The sequence below is a fragment of the Osmerus eperlanus genome, chromosome 24 (assembly GCF_963692335.1).
Source record: "Osmerus eperlanus chromosome 24, fOsmEpe2.1, whole genome shotgun sequence".
Classification (NCBI taxonomy): domain Eukaryota; kingdom Metazoa; phylum Chordata; class Actinopteri; order Osmeriformes; family Osmeridae; genus Osmerus; species Osmerus eperlanus.
In genome coordinates this window covers 5,543,173-5,564,425 of record NC_085041.1, presented here as the reverse complement: position 1 = coordinate 5,564,425, position 21,253 = coordinate 5,543,173, and the positions used below count along the sequence as shown (strand labels likewise).

The 21,253-nt window shown below is 48.2% G+C and overlaps 2 protein-coding genes across 2 annotated transcripts; one reads left to right on the top strand and one right to left on the bottom strand.

Annotated features, from left to right (window-relative positions):
• Nucleotides 1–197: 197 nt before the first annotated feature.
• Nucleotides 198–5,119, bottom strand: lsg1 (large 60S subunit nuclear export GTPase 1). The gene is made up of 15 exons (XM_062450780.1): nt 4,722–5,119; nt 4,437–4,563; nt 4,216–4,336; nt 3,884–3,970; nt 3,615–3,701; nt 3,361–3,421; nt 3,040–3,216; nt 2,520–2,870; nt 2,287–2,388; nt 2,056–2,198; nt 1,632–1,756; nt 1,366–1,445; nt 1,089–1,259; nt 633–782; nt 198–493 (listed from the first exon to the last, which is right to left on the bottom strand). The coding sequence occupies exons 1-15, from the start codon at nt 4,821–4,823 to the stop codon at nt 344–346; spliced, it is 2,034 nt and encodes a 677-aa protein (XP_062306764.1). The 5' UTR covers nt 4,824–5,119; the 3' UTR covers nt 198–343.
• Nucleotides 5,120–6,031: 912 nt separating this feature from the next.
• On the top strand, nt 6,032–7,969 carry fam43a (family with sequence similarity 43 member A). The gene has a single exon (XM_062450796.1). It carries the CDS (start codon nt 6,248–6,250, stop codon nt 7,286–7,288), a length of 1,041 nt encoding a protein of 346 aa, XP_062306780.1. The 5' UTR covers nt 6,032–6,247; the 3' UTR covers nt 7,289–7,969.
• The last annotated feature ends 13,284 nt before the right edge of the window (nt 7,970–21,253 follow it).

Here is a 21,253-nt window from a genome sequence, read left to right as displayed (position 1 = left end):
TAACCTGTTAATCGTCGAGGGAAAAATCTTAAAACGCCGTAAATACGAATTATGTAAACAATAACGACGAAACCGTAACTGAGACATTGTTGAATCACTCCATATGTTCAAAGGACCTGGACATTTATAAAGCTCTTCTAGGGAGCTCCGGGTTTGTGTATACCAATGGAGGTAAAAGCCAAATAAAACACATCCTCTGAAATATATGATTTATTTATGGAACTGTTGGAACTATGTTTAAGCCATTACTCATGAACTGGAATCAAAGCAGTCATCATGTGCATGTACAATGTTATCGTTTCCAAAATGATGGAGTAGAAACCCTAAATAATTACAATATTTCCTAATTCAGATTAGTTTGGACCACTGAGAGCATCTGCAGTGGTGGCCTGGTACAGAGGCATGTTCTGCACGGCTGGAAGACCAAACTGTCCTCAGGACACTGGGGAAGTAAGTTGTCTTCAAACAGCCTGCTTAGCTCCGCCCATCTCCGCTAGGGAAACAGGAAGTGGCGGCTTTAGACTCGGTGGATCTCTGGGAATAACACACGTTCCACTCCACCAGGTTTGAGATATATATAAAAAGCAGGGGGACCCTGATCAGGCGTCCAGGTGCTTGGTGAGTCGGCGTACTTTCTCCTTCTTGTTCCTGTTTCCGTGCTTCTTCCAGGGCTTGCCCAGGAGGGCCGCGTCGGAGCCGGGCCTCCCCGAGCCGATGGGCCCGCTGCCGGGCTTGTAGCCCATGAAGGACTGGACCCCTTTGGTGAGCGCTCGCACGTTCTCCTGAAACAGAAGCACATGCCTGGTGTCAGCGCGTCGGCCCTCGTACACCAGCTCACCTGCACGGCTCAGAGCAACAGCAACAGACACGGCTACTTCTAGAGAGTTCCAGTACATTCAGCGGATGGTTTCATTCAAAGCCACACAGCCGCGTATTTCTAAGTGCATATGGTCAAGGAATAGTGTGTTTACCAGGCGCAGAACGACAATAACTAATGTCGTGGTCCATTCCAAGACCCTGCGCGACTGCGTTTGACCCAGACAGCTGCCTAGGAAGGGCAAGAAAGCGTTCGTCAAGTCAAACTGCACCTGATGGAAGAAGTTCTTGTCGACTGGGTTCTCGATCCTCCTGACGCGGTTTGTGCTGCCGTCCGTGCCGGGGTCGACCGGGTCGGCCTGGCCCGGCAGGAAGGCGCCATGCTGGTACTGGAAGTCCTCTGCTCTGATGTGCGGAGGGGGGTGGCAGTACAGCAGCTTCCCCTGTCCACGGTCACAAGACACATCCTCGTTATTGACTCTGAACGGTTGTCAGGACTGGTAGCCAGGGCAACTGTTGGCTGGCCGAGCTGTGTGCAGCTGTACTCACGTTGACGTAATCCTTCAGGATGTAGCGGGCGGATCTGGACTGGTCCGGCTGACCATGTGTGGTCATGAAGCCCCTCATGTCTGAAAACACAACACAGTAACGGTGTCAATCTGTAGAGGGGTGCGGGGGAGGCGTGGTCAGATGTGGGGGAGGCGTGGTCGGATATAGAGGGGCGTGGTCAGGTGTGTGGAGGGGCTCAGCCAGGTATGCAGGTGTGTGATGGGGCTTGGCCAGGTATGCAGGTGCACGGAGGGGCGTGGTCTTACATCCGTAGGCCATGAGCAGCTCCTCGTAGGTGGGCGGCCGGTCGGGGTCCTCGTCTTCTCGCGGGCGGATGATGTTGATGCCATAGGTGCCCTCCAGCACCGCCCGAGGAATAGTCTGACACACGTGACCCTGTTAAGGACCCAATACCACTGAGCAACAACAACGAGATGTATATCTAAATACATTACATTGATTTACAGTTTAAGCAGAGCTCTATGCACAATACATGCCCATAAATATATACTCTGTGTATATATACACAGTATACTGAAGTCTTACAAATAAAAATGATTACGAGTAACTCTAAAATGCTATAAGAAATACATGAATTCTCAACATTGGAAATGTATACTGCCACACAATTACAGAAGACATTTTTTATGGTTTTCTTATGGTTAGACAGTGGAAGATCAAAAGGATATGAGTGAAATGGCGGGCACGTGGTCTCTCATCTGGTCGATGGACAGAATCCCACAGCAGATCATCTCAGCTTTGGTTGACACGAAGGAGGGCATGACCAGCCCGGGGCAGTCACACAGACACAGGTCGGGCTCCACGTACAGCGTCTGGAAAACACACACGCACACACGCTCGTGACCTTCCTCCAGACGGGACTCAGCAAGCAGGCCTGGGTGAGGGGAGGCATGCTGGTACCTGGAAGTGCTTGGTGTGTCCTGGGGTGGCGGAGACAGACACCTTCTTGTTTCGGAAGATTGTGTTGATGGTGGAACTCTTGCCCACGTTAGGATAGCCCACCTGTCAGAGGACGCGTGTTCCATGAAGAGGAAACATTCTCCCAACTGTCATTATTTGACCACAAAAACCACTACTACACCGTACAAAAATACACACAGTGTGTGAGTGTGTGAGTGTGTGTGTGTGCTCACCAAGCCAACAGTGAGTTCTCCTTCCCTACAGGTGGGGCCAGAGTGAGCAGATCTGAACACCGCCATGAGTTCCTCCTTCTGCAGCAGACGACTGGAGTTGTGGAAGCCGGAGGCGTGTGCAGAGTCCCTCTTCCCCCCCTCCTCCCCCTCCTCCTCCGAGGACGTCTCCTGCTCTCCTTCCTCCACGCGCCCTTTAAACTGCACTCTTCTCTGCTGTCCCTCCTCCATGGCACACTCCTCCTCCTCCTCCTCTTCTCTCCTGCTAATATCTTTCATGTCGGGATGATCCTCGTCTTCGCTTGTGGTCTCTTCCTCTTCCTCCTCCTCCTCCTCCTCCTGCTGCTCTACGCCCTGCAACCACAGAAGAAGGGGATGGTGAGAAGCCAACCAATCACACGGCACCGCTGTTGTAGAAGTGGCACTCATCCTCTCTTGTTGCCAGCGGCTTAATCAACAGAGGGTGTCGTTCTTCAACACAGAATCCTCTCCTCTGCATACACAGAGGAGCATAAGACCTCACCTTCTCCTCGGCCTCCAGCCGCTCGTTCTCCGCCAGGGCGGACCAGAAGACGGCGCGCACGCCGTCCCTCTGGAAGTGGGCCGCCCAGGCCCGTCTCTGCTCCCTGGTCAGCAGGTCGGCCTTGTTCACCAGCAGCATGTTCACCTTGTCTGGAGACACCTCCTTCACGTAGCGCTCCTACAGGATACAGAAACAGCCGTCAAGACAACGTAGCTCTGCAGGAGACGCCTTCACACAGCAACAGAGGACAGCGGGTGCCGGGTTGGAAAAACACTTATTTTCTGGAATTAATCAAGTATTGATAATCGGAACTACACTCACCAGGTCCGGGCACCGAAACAACAAGGGATTTCTGGCGTCTAGGATCTGGACAACCACATCACTGAGGAACAACAGGGAGACGTCACGTTACTTTCATTTAGAAGACGCTTTTATCCAAGGTGACATATAAATGGAGCCCATGTAAAAAGTGCAGCAGAAAATCAAGGGTCAGAAGTGACAAATGAATGGAAAGTGGCAAACCACCAAGACTCAACACAACCGTGATCCACAGATGAACTCCGTAGTGATCGTACCTCCTCTCAATAACTCTCCACAGCTGCCTCCAGAAATCCAAGTTCCTCTCAAACGGCGTGAGAATCATCTTCTGCTCCTCTTCCAGCCTGAACAACCACGGCAACGAGACGTCAGGGAAGGCAGAAACATAACAACCCTTACAGCTGTTCTACAAAAGCCTTGAGATGTGTTTCAGCCAACGGGGAAAGCCCTGGGATGTGTGTCGGGCCAATGAGGAAAGCCCTGAGGTGTGTTTAAGCCAATGGGGACAGAGTGGTGGGCTACGTACAGTGCCAGCTCACGCCTCCATTCCAGGAAGCTGTCTCTTTCTGCCTGCTGAAGCACCTCTGGGCTGGTGCTCTCGTCCCAGTGGGGTCTGGGTATGTCAAAACACACAGAACATTGACACCACTGAAGTAACAGATAGGACACTACAAACACATGGAAATGCTGCAAGAACATCTGCAAGCAACTGATCTGCAAGTTGGATGCCCCATCACTGAGTAATAACTATTTAGTGTTGCTATATCCCCACCCCCTGACTACCGCACCATTCTGACTGTACAACAACTAGACCCTAGGTCCTGGAGACTCATGAATAGTGACAGCTGACGGACTCACCGCCGCGGTATCCGGAGAAGTTGCCAGTTTTCCTCGTGTAGCTTCTTCAGCTGACTAGCCTCCTCGGCGGTCAGCAGGCCGGCACGCGCTTCCGCTGGCACGAACTTGATGTTGAGCTTTTCTGCGGGAACAGTGGAGTCAGTTTTCCCACTCGAACTTAGATGGGGCTAACAATGACCTACTCCACCTACCGAGATCTGCAAACAAGGACTGTAATTTACCTGCAACGAACTCTGTGCCCGCAAGTTCTGCCGTGGCGAGGAAATCATCCATGGAACTCTGCTCCGTCACCGACTGCAAGTTCAGTCGACCCCAGTCGTAGCCATCGTTCAATTCACATGTGTGGAGCTGGAGGTGTCAATAAGAGACCGTCAACACCCGATACGACTACTTACCCTTATATCAATCTTCGTATGGGTCACACATAACATAAACAACATAGCAGTAGTGGTGTATGACTAGCTAGCTTGTTGCTTTTAGCTGGGCGAGTGTGCTGTCATCCGTACCCACGAATCGCCCCTCTTGTTGCCTCGGCCTGCGTTCAGTCTCTCCTTAATCAGCGCGCGGCCAAGTCCCGCACCACCTCCTCCAGCTTTCTTCTTACCCATGCTGAGATTAGGTTTCCTGTTAGTGTCCTGAGATCCCTATCTATGTACGATGTTATACTAGCTTTTACGGCCTCAAAATACGCACATTTCTATCTGATGTTACCCATGTGGAAATTGTTGTCGTACAAACCGGAAAAGTTTCGGCTCATACCAGTTTTGGAAACTCGTCCAGTTTTTTGTAAATATAAAATAAAAAATTATACTTGGGCTCGATAGAAGAGAACAAAAATGTCTTCACAAGATAATTTGTAAGTCATTAAAGATTAAGAAAAAATGTATGTAGATTTAAAGAGCAGTTTTCTAAAACCCAACATGGTACAATCCAAACATGGTCCTTCAATGATAAATGTCGTGAGAAACTCGCTGTAGCGCACAGTTCCACACCTCCTCGTGTCCTTACCGTCTACTTCTAATGTTTATCACAACATTTGAAACATTCAGTTGGATTCTTATTTATTCTTATTTCACTTCACATACATTTTTCTTCGCATGCAACGTCTGTTTTCTAAATTCACAATTTAGCGGAATGCAAGCCAATTTTCAGAACAACCCGGACACATCAATTTGATCCAAACCATTATGACTGCTATACTCTTTATCATCCAGCAGATGGCAGCATAAACCATTTCATAGATGGTAAAAAGACAAAAGATTTACATTTTGTGATTTTTTAGCAGACGCTCTTATCCAGAGCGACTTACAGTAAGTCTGTTTATTGTCCTTAATTTAGTACACATAATGCCCACACAGAAACAATAGAATATACTTCTTGAATCGCTTATATATTCAAATAAATATTTTTTTTTTAACAGAAACCTTTTACAAAATTGTTTTGTTCTTAAAGAAAACATAAAACAAATGCACTTAAGCAAATTAGATGGGGCAACAGGCTACTAGTACATGAGGGATTTCACAGTTTAGCAAGGTTTTTTTTACTCAAATGAGATTACCCATTTAATCAGATGAATCGGATTAATCCATGTTGATTAAGTGGCAACAGCAGCCATTACGAAGCATAGAAAATATATTTCTAGGTACAGGTTTTCCAATACTTGGCAGCCACCCCCCCCCTTCCCTCCCTCCCCACCATTTGTGAATTAACCCCATCAAGTGCGTGTCCTCGAGGAAAAACAATCGTTGGTTTCGTCCATTCCCCTTCAGAAAAACTCAAATGGTTGGTCCCAGTGTATAAACACTGTAGACAATCCTGTTCAGTACAGCCAACTTCATTCGCTTGTCTTTGGAAACATGGAACGGGAAACCACGGGCGTGTTTACACAGGTCAGAAGCTTAGATGATGGAAACATAAAGTAGCTTATGAATAGCTCATGAATGACAGAAAAGGACATTAAAATATCATATTTTGATATATTAAAACGTTAGTTAGGTGTAGACTGTAACACTGTACTCTGGACACCCGTATAATGCTGCCTTGGAAGAAGAATAAGTTCGACCTGATAGAGCAAGACAAGCAGTCGAAGCAGAAAGGATATGCCGTGAGTTTAAACTACTCTGCGCTGACCTCCTTCGCTAAATCGTGTCCCGAAAGTGCTCTGAACAGGGTCGGAAGCATGTTCAAATCGAAAAGGAAAAAGGTAAAGATTACCAGCGAGGACCCCACATACACGGTCCTCTATCTGGGGAATGCCACGACCATCCAGTCGAAAGGAGACGGGTGCACGGACGTGGCCGTGAGCAAGATTTGGGGGAAAAGCGAAATGGGCAAAAATGGCACCAAAATGAAATTAACCATCAGCTCACAAGGCATTCGGATGGTGCATGTGGACGATAAAGCGAGGAGACCGGGACATTTGTATTTACTGCACCGGATTACCTATTGTGTTGCCGATCCGAGGCTTCCCAAAATTTTCGCATGGATATACAGGCACGAGATGAAGCATAAGGCGGTGATGCTGCGCTGTCACGCGGTGCTGGTATCGAAGCCAGAGAAGGCGAAAGCCATGGCGCTGCTCTTGTATCAGACCTCGGCCACCGCTCTCGCCGAATTTAAACGACTTAAACGAAGGGACGATGCGAGGCATCAGCAACAGCAGCTTATAGGGGAACAGACGATCCCGCTGGTGCCACTTAGGAAGCTTCTGAACGGTCAGTGTTATTACAAACCGCCAGTGGAGCGGAGCCGGAGCGCGCCGAAACTAGGTTCCATCACCGAAGACTTGATCGGCGAGGAGGAAGAGGAGAAGGCGATGCACTTCGAGTGTGAGGACATTCTTGACACGGACGATGATTGCGTGGGTAGCGGTAAACAGGAGCTGTCCCAGATTATCACTGACCTGGGAGAGATGAGCATAGGAAACGATGTCCAGACCCTCAAAGCGGACTTAAGAGTGACCCGACTTCTCTCCGGAGAGAGCACGGGCAGCGAATCATCTATAGAGAGCAACCAAGAACCAATTTCTGTCTCGAACGGTTTTGAGGAAGGAAAGATGCAAGAACTTGTTTAAACCGCTTGAAGTCTACATCAGTGCATTTTCTTGGAATCACAATGTCTCAACTCTGTTTTTGTTCGTCTTAGTAGGCTACTGTAATTTTCCAGTAGAGTGTTTGCTAACTACTGTGCCTCTTTCACCGTCTGGAAATGGTGAACAAGACAATGACCTGGACAATGTTACTAATATTATAGATTGAATCTGCACAGACACGGCATACTCACAAAAACATTTTGGGGAATGTGCACTAGAAAGTGGAAAGACTGCATGCCCTTCTGTAGATGGTGATGCGCATGGACACAATGCTGCATTAGATCTGTTTCTTTTATCTATAGAGAATTTATTCAGCGCTTGTTAACCCCATCAGTTTCTCTCTTAAATTTTTCCCTAAACAATATTGTCCAGAAATGTAACATTCCATTTTATTATTGGTTTCAGCTTTCCTTACGTGACGCCTGTCATGGCCTATTTTCTTGCACTGTTGTGGCATTCAGTCGAGTATTACATAGATGTAGCATAGCCCTACTCATGTTCTTATAACATACATGTCATATCTTTGCTGTGCAAAAGAAAAAATACCCTAATGTATGGTGTACATAGTAAATGCATTACGTAATTCATATTTTTTAAAGAAGCAAATGTGGTTTGTTTGTGAACCTCACAAAATTACCAATAAAAGTGCGGAATGAACAGTCAGTATTTGAAGTTGTCCAACCACGTGAGAGGAATGAGCTGCTTCCATAACACAACTTTCACCCTACAGTGGTAGAGGGGCTTCAATCACATAAGCAGTTACAGGGGCTAACCTGTCAGGGTTTGTAGTGGTGTAACCACATTTAGGATGGCAAATGTTTAACATCAGGGTTAACAGCACATTACTGTTCTTGTGAACAGACCTTGTTATCTACCATTGCTCTTTTCTCAACACAATTGTCTGCGTCTAAATAAAGAACCACAGAAACAAAGTTCCCCCCTGCAGCCATGTGCAGAGGGAGCAGGAATGCCAGGGTTGCCAGGTTTTGGTCCTGACATCAGAACACCCTTGAAAAGTACAGGGTGAGGAGGAATGACAGGGTTGCCAGGTTTGTCCCTGACATCAAAACACCCCTTGAGACCACATGTGACATCTGGCTTGACAGACAGGCCGGCTGCCAGGGTTACAGGCTGCCAGGGTTACAGCTTTGCTATATGTGGAATGACTGTTGCAGTCGATTCGTCCCACACTTAGTCCAACCGGCATAGCAACAGGGCCCACACAAACGTGTACGATTCCCGGCTGTCATATTAATAACACATTCACACTGCCTGGGCATAGGGTCTCACATCAGCTGGTGCTGTGGCTTCTAGATCAGACGTCAGCGTGAGCTGATGCGACACTCCTCTGATGTGTGTCTGACAGTGCTGGGTCTGTATTGAGGTGGACGGGCTGGACGGGATGGTGTTATTCGGTGCAGATGGCCGTACTGTATTGATGTGGGCATTAGTATTCCAGTCGAGAGCATCGTCATAGTGTTTTTGCCCAGCATTGGTCTCAGTGTGTGTGCATTACCACAGACAGCCCCTCAACTACAAGCCTGCCAGACCCAGCTTGCAGCCCCAGCTAGCTGCTCCGAACCCAGCAAGCATTCCCAGGCCCAGACCCAGCTAACAGCCCCAGGCCAAGATAACAGCCCCTGGCCAAGCTAGTGGCCCCAGCCCCAGGCCTATACAGCTTTCTACGTCTCTTGAAAATAAGCAGTGACCACAAAAGAGACACGCAATACAACACAGACATAAAATAACTCAACATAATCAACCAAAAATAATCATCATTTGAATACAAAACACCTCCACATTGTTTAGACGCAACAGTTCTGAGGACTGAGTCCGAAACGAGGTGGGCGACGAGGCCAGCATCAGGAGAGCGTGAATGTTTTCCTGTTGTGTGTATAGCAAACACACTCTCATTGGACCGACAACCAGTAATGTGCATTATGAAGCCAGGGAGGACCACCGCTGCTGCTGGAGCAGACTGTCTCTGGCAGGGTGGAGCCGGCGGCTAAAACCCTGTCATGAACCTTCATTAGGACTGACTAAGGCACAGAAACCCTCTCCCTGATCTGTTCTTCAGCTTTAGGGTTTGGAGACTGTTTCATGGGGATGGAAATAGCCGTGTGGAAACCCACACGGTCTCCCTGCTGGTGGATCACCAGCTGCACCCAGCACACTGCCCCACCTCTGACCTCACCCCACGCAGGAAACCAACAGGATACTGGAACAACCTCAAACTGCAGCTCCAAGCCTCACACACAGACAGAGAGACACACTCATCAAGGCCCCTATTTAAGTCTTTAGTCTTGGAAATCACCAGTTGGTGTGGTCCCATTGTAACCATGACCCATATTATCCATCATTTCCCACTGTAGATGCACTGTGTGTGTGAGTGTGTGAATGTGTGTGAGTATGTGTGTGGGACGGCGTGTTTATGTGTGTGTGTGTGTGTGTGAAAGAGAGAGTGTGTGTGGGGGAGACAGGGAACATGACATTCCTGTCAGCCTGACAGACTAAAAGACTGAGAAGAAGCCTCTTGGCATTGAACAGTGTTCTGTAATTTCTCCCCAGACGGGAATGTTTGCTTAACTCACCCTGAGGCGTGTGTGACTCAACAGATAAGCAATCATGTGTACAATGTCACTCTTTCAAGCCGGCATACATTATTTGCCTCCTTGCTTTGCAAAATGATAACATTGTCATCAATCCACCTGTGATAATATCCCACCTTGAAGTAGCACAACATCTTTCATGTTCAAATTAAATTGCATTTCTGCACCTTTGATGGATGGGATATATTCCTTTTTTGGGCACTGAGATAGCTCGATCATTTAGGGTGCACTATAAATAAAAATGCATGATCATTCATATTGGATCATTATTATTACTGCATCATCACAAATCACTTGTGACCGTCATCCCAGAGGAATCTGGAGGATCGCTAGTCACCAGAGTATGGAACACGGCCGGGAGCCATGCATGGCGAGGCCACCGCTGTCAGACGTGCTGAGGACCAGGAAGTCAATCTGGTCTTCAATAATGCATGTGGGAGTCGGAACAGCAAGGCCCATTTAGGCCAGAGCTCTGGTTACATCAACAAAACACTGGCCTGGTTTACAGCTGGCTGGGCCAGACACCATGCCTCTGAGTCTGTGGAACACATAACCCCTCTGGGCTTCCGACCAGAGCCAATGACCGGGGGGATGCAGTGTGCCTGGGCCTGCATCTGTCCATGGCAGGCAAGGCTCTCAGGGTGCAGGGAAAGAGGTTTTCCAGGTAGAAGCTAAAGGGGTATGATCAGATATGTTTAGTCGGTGTGGTGTGGACAAAAACTGATGCACACTGGAATGTTTTCAGTATGTGAAGTGGAGATAATACTCATGGTGTGTGTGTGTGTGTGTGTGTCTGCGTGTGTGTGTGCGTCTGCGTGTGTGTGTGTCTGCCTGTGCTCACCATTCTGCTTGAGAGACGTTAAACCCCTTTAGCGATCCAAGCATACAGTACTTGGCTAAATCCGGTGAAATTCAGACACGGATAACACAATCAACGCTTTGCCCAAGATGGTCTGTCTCAACCTTTCTGATGAAGTGTCCACTTTCCTCTCAACAGAAGCAAATATATCTCTCTGCTGAGGAAACGATTCTCCTGTCTGGGTAACGAGGCCTGTGTTCGCGTGAGGCTGCCTGTGTAGCTAAATTGCCCTCTCAGCCCCCCGTTCAAACACCCACTCTTGTTTTCCGTGTTTCTGACACAAAAGGTTTCCCCTGGAGAGTCGTAGGATTCAGCCGGAGTTATTTCTGTCCTTCCGTTACCGGACAGGAAATGGAATAATAACAGACGAGGACGGGGCTGACTGACGCCGAGAGGGGACAGACCGAGAGAGAGAGAGAAAGAGAGAGAGAGAGAGAGAGAGAGAGGGAGAGAGAGAGAGAGAGAGAGAGAGAGAGAGAGAGAGAGAGAGAGAGAGAGAGAGAGAGAGAGAGAAAGAGTGGGAGGGAGAGAGACAGACAAATAGAGAGAGACAGACTAAGAGAGACAGACAGAGAGGGACAGGCTGGGAGAGAGAGAGAGACAGGCTGGGAGAGAGAGAGAGACAGGCTGGGAGAGAGAGAGACAGGCTGGGAGAGAGAGAGAGAGAGAGAGAGAGACAGGGTGGGAGAGAGAGAGAGACAGCCTGTGAGAGAGAGAGAGACAGGCTGGGAGAAAACCAGACAGAGAACCCCCCTTCAGACTGTTGATAATAATCATGTTTGTAATGCAGGGCTGACCCCTGGGGAAAATATTGTAATTAAAGTATACTTACATTTTACTTACATTTATTAAAGTTAACAATAAGTAAGTAAATGTACAAAATCAGTACATTATAGGTGCCCTTCCATTTTAGTAGAAAAAAGATAAATGCGATAAACAATTTATTATGCTCTCATTTAATACAATTAAATTAGTCTACGTCTATGTCTGCTCTTTGTCTGCTTGAGGATGCCAAGAAAACTAATGACGTTCTTCACATGACCTCTGACCCCACCTTTATTCCATGTAAGTCAGTGACAGTGATGGCAACCTCTCTCTTGTCTTCCTCCTTCTTTCTGTCTCTCTCTTTCTCCCCACTCTCTCTCTCCCTCTCCCCGTGTCTCTTAATCTCTCTCTCCCCCCTCTCTCAATCTTTCCCTTTCTGTCTCTATATCTCTCCCTCTTCTCCCGCTCTCTCTCTCTCTCTGTCTGTCCACAGAGATCTGACACGCAGACCTTGTCACGGCTTCCTGTTTACTGCGCTTCCATCTCACGTCTTACACAGATAGTCGCTGCTCAAACACCCTCAGTTCCTCACAGCCATGCACACAGGCACTCAGGCACACAGGCGCTCAGGCACACAGGCGCTCAGGCACACAGGCGCTCAGGCACACAGGCGCTCAGACACTCGCCGGCCGTCCTGAAGAGATGTGCATGTCTGACAGAGAGAACAGGTTCGACCGGTAGATCGGCCTGTCTTATTAGAACCTCATTCCAGAAACACGCGCAATATTCACCCAGGCCAGAAACACGCACAATGTTCACTTGTATCAGAAACACACGCGATATCCACCCATACCAGAAACACACACACAATATCTAGAAACCCAGATCTTTAACTACATTAAAGCAAAACAAAGAATTTGTGTGTGTGTCATCTTTAAAACTGGAATGTGATACAATAACAATGTTGAATTTCAGGTAAAGCATTCCAGCAGGCGTGGGAAATGACTCAATAACCAGGCACAGTGGAGCGATTAAGTAAAAGGGCGTGAACCTGACTTCAACGGTGCGAATGTAACATCAAACAATTCATTTAGTTTCTTCAAATAAGTCTGGATTGGTGAGGCTGATGTGATGGGGCTTTGGGAGCTTCCAACTCAGCCCACGTTAGGGCTCATCTGATGCAGGTTTATAACACTTGATATTTCCTAGAAACTCATCATCTCCAAGGGCTGACCTTAATCCACGTTCACTCTGCAATTCCTACACTCACTGGAATAACAGGGAGGGCTCCTCAAACACCTGCTTCTCGTCTTCCTCACCTCTCTTCCCTTCTCTCCCTCGTTTCCCTCTCCTTCATTTCCCTCCCCTCCCTTCTCCCTCTCTCCTTAACTTTCTCCTTTCCCTCTTCCCCCCTCATCTCTCTCAGCTTTCTCTCCCCCCCTTCTTTCTCTCTTCTTCCTCTACCCTCACTTCTTCCTCTCATCTCCATCTTTCTTCCCGCCTCTTAAGTAAGGGGACAAGCACGTGTCCGTGTGTGTGAGAGAGATACAGTGAAAGAGAGCGAGAGAGAGAGAGAATGTGAAAGAGAGAGGGAGAAGGTACGAAAGACAGATGGAGAGAGAGAGAGATGGATAGAGAGGAAACAGAGAGGGAAAGGCCTGGTGGGATAGGTCATTGTATGGATTAACCCTAACCTGAAGAAACAGTACCGTGCAGGAATAAGATTAACACAATGTACCCCGTCTCTCTGGAAGAGTTCTATTTAAGCAGTAGCTCAGGTCAGGTCAGGTGGTGTATGGTGAGGTCACACCAGGAAGTTCTTGCATGCCACAGCACAGCATACATGATAATCCTAAACCTCATACATTTACATTCATATTTGATTAATTCAGAAGACACTTTTATTCAAAGCAATGTTCAAATTGTGCATATAGAAAGCACCCTAGAAGATCAACCATCCGCATAAGCATAGTTCTACAGTATTTCAGAGTCAAGGAACAATATGTATGTACCAGGCGCATCGTAAAGTAACCATATCTCAGCTAACAGACATGATGAACAAAAATAATACTACAATGTACTACAACATCACAATAATACTACAAAAATACTGGAGTGCAACTACAGTGCAACAATAACATCTGAATTGCTTAAATACATAGCAACAATAATATCTTGATTACAGTAGCTGGCTGATTAATGTAAGGTGAACTAAAACAATAATCTTTCAGTGCAATAATAACGCCTCAATTCTTTAACTGCAGTCTATAATGAGGTCTCAATTACAGTAAAACCTGGTACAGTGCAGGGTGTAGCACACTGGGGCAGAAATAACAACACAAAGTGCAACATCGACTACTCTTGAGTGCCATTTTGTGCTAGATAGTGTAACAGCAGGATCTCAAATGCAAAGGGCCGGGACGGGACACAGTCGAAGGTATCACAGGAAATGATGATCTGATAAGTGTTGCTTTCAGTGCCCAGAAAAACAGAAGTTAGTCGAAGCGAAGCTTGAAGCTTATTCAAAAGCTCAGAGCTAATAATAGCCCTGGGAGACATCTGCACTCTGAGGGGTGGTTCCTTACAGCGTCTGGTTTGGGCTGAGTGTATGGGTGTGGGTGAGTGTGTGGGTGTACTGAAAGCGTGTGTGTGTGTGTGTTTGTGAGTGTGCCTAACGCATGACTGTCTAAGAGAGTCAGAGAGAAACAGAGAGAGAGACCAGATCCTAGGGGAACATTGGAAGTAACTACCTCGGTGTTGAAGAGAGAGAGGAAAATTGAGTGTGTGATAGAGAGAGAGAGAGGGGTGGGGGGGAGTACTCACAGTCCACATGTGCACAGCACAGTGCAGACACACAGGATGCTAGTAAGATAAACAGGCGTCATGGCAGACAGAGCGTGGGCCAGGGAAGAGCCATGGATGTGCGCGTGTCTCTGTGTGAGTGTGCGCGCGAGTGCGTGCGTGTGCGCGTCTCGAAAGCGAGTGCGTGTTTAGCGATGGTGTGTTGGTGTGCACACGTGTGTAGGCGGTGTGTGTGTGTCTCCTCACTGTCCGCCTCTCTCCTTCACTCTGCCTGCCTGGCGTGAGATTGCAGAAGACGGTTCTCCGGGTCAAAACATCTTGTCGAAACAAAACAACTTTTCAGACGTATTTTCACCTCATTTTCTCCCTCTTCCCTTTGAACTCGTGCAGATTTTGTGCAGATGAAGAGGTCTACTTGAGTACCTCAAGCGGTCCAGAATAACTCCCCAGCCTCGGAACTGTAAACAGGAAGCCCCCCCCCCCCCTCAGAGCAGCAGCTCAGGAATGCCTGGCCAGGCCATGGCATACCCGGGCGGAAAAACGGTATACGTCTAAACGAGAGCTCAAAAACATTATCATTACATTGATCTTTTTCAGATGATAACCATCCCTTCTCAGTGCACACGGTGACCTCATTCCATTCGTTCACACAAAAACAACGTCAACAGTGACAGTGATTTAATGTTCCTGGTCTCCGCCAAATCCACTTCCCCACACCTGACCATAAGCAGCAATGTGGCGTCTAACACAGGGAACATGAATCACTCTGAGGGATATTTGTCTGTACTCAACGGACTGGAAAAAAACTACCTTGGGCCTGGAGCGGTCTAGGGAAGTTTCTAGAGTGGGACATTTCTTGCTTACCTGAACACACATACACCAACACACACACACACGCAGTTGACCATAATACCAGACAGATAAGATGTCTGGTTATGATGGCAGAGAGTCAGAGGCCGCTCAGCTTATAGGACCTTCTCACAAAGGACAGTAGAGCACTGTCCCTGCCAGGAGAGAGGAGAAGGAAGGGGAGAAGAGGGTAAGAAAGGTGTGAAGAGGAGAGGAGAAGGGTAAGGAGGGGGAGGAGAAGAGAAGAGGGAGAGGAGGAGAGGAGGAGGGTAAGGAGGGGGAGGAGAAGAGAAGAGGGAGAGGAGGAGAGGAGGAGGGTAAGGAGGAGAGGCTGCAGCAGGTCCTGGGGCTCCGGCTGGTCAGTGGGTCAGGAGGATCTAGCTGGGCGATGCCGTCGGTCTCTGCCCAGGCATGTTGTTCTCCTGGCAGCATGAGTCATCAATGCCGAGAGAGTCGTACACCGGACGGCCCATCCCTAAACCCGTTTATACTCTACACACACACACACCCACACACAGACAGACAGACAGATATACTCTACACACACACACACCCACACACAGACAGACAGACAGATATACTCCACACACACACACACACACACACACAGATATACTCCACACACACACACACACACACACACATACACAAACAGATATACTCCACACATACACACACATACACAAACAGATATACTCCACACATACACACACACAGATATACTCCACACACACACACACACATACACAAACAGATATACTCCACACATACACACACATAACAAACAGACATACTCCACACATACACACACACACACAGATATACTCCACACACACACACACACACACACACACACATACACAAACAGATATACTCCACACATACACACACATACACAAACAGATATACTCCACACATACACACACACACACACACACACACACACACATACACAAACAGATATACTCCACACATACACACACACACAGATATACTCCACACACACATACACAAACAGATATACCCCACACATACACACAGGTACACACTACACAAACAGGGGGCTCCTACCACCCTGCCTGTCTACCCTGTCTGCAGTACAAGCATCTTACATGTCTAGTATCTACATTGTGTGACTCTTGTTTTGGAACAAAGTCTTTTTGGTCCTTTGCGGGCTTACAGCAGTGAAAGATAATATGTAAAGAGTAAAGAGAGCATGTGTGTGAGGGGGCGTGTGTATGTGTGCGTCCGTGTGTGTGAGTGTACGTGTGCGCGTGGTGTATGTATCTGTGAGTGTGTGTGATTGTGTGTGTTTGTGTGTGTGTCCACAGCTGGGCACAACACGTAGCCTCCAGTAATGTTCCACAGAACGCCACCGTTACATAACACACATGTGCTGTACAGCCTCCACACATACACACTCTGCACACTCACATGCACACTCGTTCACACACAAACACAGCTGCTACACTGAGCATGCATATCAGCTGATGTCCTTCCAACAGAATGTTATTTTGTATCAGTGGGTTAAGAGCCTTTAATGAGGCCACAAACCATTAGCAACCAGAGATGATTTAACACTGTGAGTGCTAAATCAGACCCTAGCAATGCTCTTGAAACCTCATTAGATGTAAAAGTTATATAAAGGTGGGCCTAAGAGGAAATGACTGAGAAATCAGTACACACACCATGAATACAGGGGTGTAGGGGTCAGATGGCTGAGAGGTTAGGGAATTGGGCTATTAATCAGTAGGTTGTCGGTTCGATTCCTGGCTGTGCCAAATGAAGTTGTGTCCGTGGGCAAGGCACTTCACCCTACTTGTCTCGGGGGAATGTTCCTGTACTTACTTTAAGTCGCTCTGGATAAGAGCGTCTGCTAAATGTAATGTAAATGAATGCACCACATACATTTACGCCACCCACACACACCACATACAGTGGCTTCACGAAGTATCTGGGCCCCTTCACTTTTAGCACATTTTGTGTTGTAAATGTATTCATCAACAGATAGACTTGCCATGCGCCAGGTGGTCTGGTGATGACCAGCCTGGAGAGCATGTTTCTCGTGGGCCCCATGTGTTGCCGGGGCGACAGTGAGTGAATGACTGTCCCCGTTTCTGCGCCGGGCCCAGAACGAGCCCAGCTCGTTATTCAAGAGTTAGGAAGTCCTATCTTTAGAAACCCCCCCTCCTCTCCCAGCACTCTGCAGGAAGGGGGGATCATTTATGGATTCTATTCCTGCTCCAAGGAGGGTGATTTCAGCTCACCTTGGGATAGGTTTGCATGGTTGTAAATTCCTCTCATGCAAGCTCGTTAATCCTCATTATGGTGGTGAGGATGCTCTCGACACACACACACAAACACACCTATAGAGAGTTGAGAACATTTGTCTGACAGAGGCCCACATGCCCTACTTTGCTGGGATGTAAAGGGAGGGGAGGATGGAGGGAGGATAGAGGGAGGATATAGGGAGGATAGAGGGAGGATATAGGGAGGATAGAGGGAGGATAGAGGGGGGAATAGAAGAGGAGAGACTGAACCCTAACCCTAATGCTAGCGTCTGACCTAACCCTAGCATAACCCAAACCTAAGTGTACCCTAACCTAAATTTGCAAGGCAAGACATTTCTTATCTTCTAGATTAGCATCAACCGTCGTCAGTCATCAATAGCAGACACTTCTTTGCCATGGTCCACTTCCTTGTTCTGCAGGGAGCTTCACCTCTGTGCGAAGCATTCATCAGACTCCTGGCTGGGAGGAACACCTCAATACCCAAGGTCATCCGGGGGGCACTGGCGGCACCTGTTGAATAAGATCCAGGTCGTCCTTGAATCATTGTGGTCTACTGTGTGCGTCTACTATTGTGTAAAGGGTCCACTGTGGTCTACTGTGGTGTACTGGGCCCACTGTGTCCCTTCAGCGTCCCTGTGTGAAATGTCCCCCCCCCAGGGTGGAGGTATTGAGTTTGTCGGACAACAGGAGCCAAACCCATCACTGGTGCTCAGCTTCGGGCCCAGCGTTTCTCTGGGACAATCGAATGTCCTGTCCGGCCTAGCGTCTACCCCTCGCCCTGTCTGAGAGCAGATGGTTCGGACATCGAACAGCACCTCGCATGCGTCACTGTCTGCCTGGCGGAACTTCGGCTCGTACTGCTAACTCAGTTAACCCTGCAGCCAGAACCCTGACCTTAACCCCAAACCAGGCTGCTTATTGATTCATAGTGGCTATTAAGATCGCACTGCATATCTAAGTGCTATGAAATTCTGTTCCTTCATAAAACAAACAATGTATCGTTATTCTACCTTTGTTATTGTCTGGTACACAGTAAACATTGTTGGTAGTTCCTACTGTAGGGCGCTCATAAACATTCCCATGCTCTACATTCCTGGCCTATTGACTGAAGACAATCACATGTGCAATCACTGGAATGTTACATCCTCACACACACACACACACACACACACACACTTACACAGGACCTCCACACATACCAAAACACACGCGCACACCCGCGCACACACACCGACACACACACAATGAGGACACTGCAGGCTTTGATTCAACTCACAGGAAAACACAGCATTGTCAGAGCTGAAAGCCCGCTGACCTTCCTCTACTGTTACGGCTTTCATCCTTATCACCTGACGGTTTACAGGTGTGGACCGATAGAGAGCAAGGGAGAGAGAGGGAGAGAGAGAGATAGGGAAAGAGAGAGAGAGAGAGAGAGAGAGAGAGAGGGAAAGAGAGAGAGAGAGAGAGAGAGAGAGAGAGAGAGAGAGAGAGAGAGAGAGAGAGAGAGAGAGATGAGAGAGAGAGAGAGAGAAAGAGAGAGATAGAGAGAGAGAGAGAGAGAGAGAGGGAAAGAGAGAGAGAGGGAGAGAGAGAGAGAGAGAGAGAGAGAGAGAGAGAGAGAGAGAGAGAGAGAGAGAGAGAGAGAGTGAGGGGGGAGAGAGAGAGAGAGAGAGAGAGAGAGAGAGAGAGAGAGAGAGAGAGAGAGAGAGAGAGAGAGAGAGAGAGAGAGAGAGAGAGAGAGAGAGAGAGAGAGAGGGAGAGGGAGAGGGAGAGAGAGAGAAATAGAGAGAGATTGCAACATAATAATAATGTACATGAGAGAGAAAGAGGGCAACCTTTGCAGTGCGAAAGCTAATAACTAACCCAGGAAGTGAGATGCGAGATTCGGAGAAAGAGCAATGTTCAATAATATTATGAAATGTGCCGGCGCTATTGTGTTCCACATCAGGAATTTATTATATTTGATGCACTTGGGGCTTTAGTGCAGCTTTCTTTTATCTGGGACTTTATCTTGCTCTCAGCTCACACAGAATACACACTGCTTTTATCTGATACCAGCTCGTCATAATTCTAATTCTCAGATATCGACTTATAAATGTCAGTGTGGCATTTGTGTCCCTGCCAACACAGCAGTGTCCTGGCTCAGGTGTTAGGCTGTCTGTCTCCATTCATCCTCCACTATCTTGATGTTCTGCCTCTTTAACTGTGTCTGTCTGCTATAGCAAACAAACAAGGGCAATACATCAAGAACGTTCGGATTCCAGGGACAATTTAGAAGATCAAAAAACAAACACAGGAGCCAAATCAAGGTCGACAAACGGGAATCTGACACAAATGAATGCTGGAAAGGCACAGGAATAATACCGGCACAATTTGGCAGGAATCACAGGGAAAGCCAGGATATGTATAACACAGTCAAGCTCCAAGCACCCAGACAGGGAAGCCAGCCAATAGTGAGTGCAGCTGTGGGACAGAAAGTGCCTGGGGGCGGGACATCTGCAGTATTGTCACTTTGACTGGTTTCTTTTGTAAAAACAAGCTGGCTAGAATGACAACACCAGAGTAAGGGTAAGAAAGGCTGTTGTAGACATGTCTCTGAGTTAATGATGACAGCATATTGCATCAGAGTACCGCCACTGTGTAATGCTCCCATCTGTAAATCCTGGGGGTTAGAGGCCGAATCTAATCTAACTAACCTCCAACTGCCTTCCTGGGAGAGACTCGGGAGGAGGAGACAAGCTCCGTCACAGCAGCAGAGACACAGGAGACAATGGCACGGTCTCACACTGGACTGGAGGCATCCCAGATCAGTCCCCCGCTCACCTTCTCCCCTCCTCGCCTCCTCACCTTCCTCTGTGAGGAAGGCAGGGAAGGGAGTAATCTCTCTCTCTCCCTCTCTCTCTCTCTCCCCCCTCTCTTACTGTCTCTCCCTCTTTATCTCTCTCTGTCTCCCTCCCTCAGTCTTTCTTTCTCTCTCTCTCTCTCTGGATGTACCGGTAAGAAGGACAACCCGATGGCCTTCAGGATTGCGTACGCTAAGGGGTGAAAGCGTACCCCTGGGCACAAACAATCACCATCCGTCAGTTCAGGGGATTGTTGTGGTGCATGTGGGTTCGGGGGCTGGGTGAGCAGGAGGATGTGAATCATCGTCTCACACCGCGCCGGCTCTGGGCCGAGTCTCAGGAACGTTTAAATTTAGCCTGGCCCTCTGCGATATTGTTAGCTCTCTAAACTCCTGCGGCAGAGTAAGCTGTTGGAGGAGCACTGCGTGGTGAACACGGAGCGAGAGGCGCTGGAGGCAAACCAAGCTGGGGGGTGTGGGTGATGTCGACACAGGTCTGGTGCCCAGACTGGGCCCTGACAGGCCAGTCGACCACACTGCCCACCTCACACCTTCTAGGACAGACACCAGCCTTGACACCAACCAGGAAAGGGTTTATCCCCACATATGTGACTGGGTGGTGACGTGGGTCGAACAAACATGACATTGCTTTTCTACGTTTATAACTCTACTGTGTTCATGTTGCAGATGCTTTTATCCAGAGCGACTTACAGGGGAGGATTTGCACCTGCGACATCTTGATCAACAGTCACGCGTTCTAACAGGACCGATTTCATGATCCGACTTTAATGATATTGTTGCCCAAACAGCACAACCTTAAACACCGGACAGCAAGATCAGCTGTGTACTCGGGGAAGCTGGGGAGGTGTCCTGTCTCCGGGGGGGAGGGGGAGACAGGCCTGAAGACCCAGTAGAGGGCGTCGTGACCGG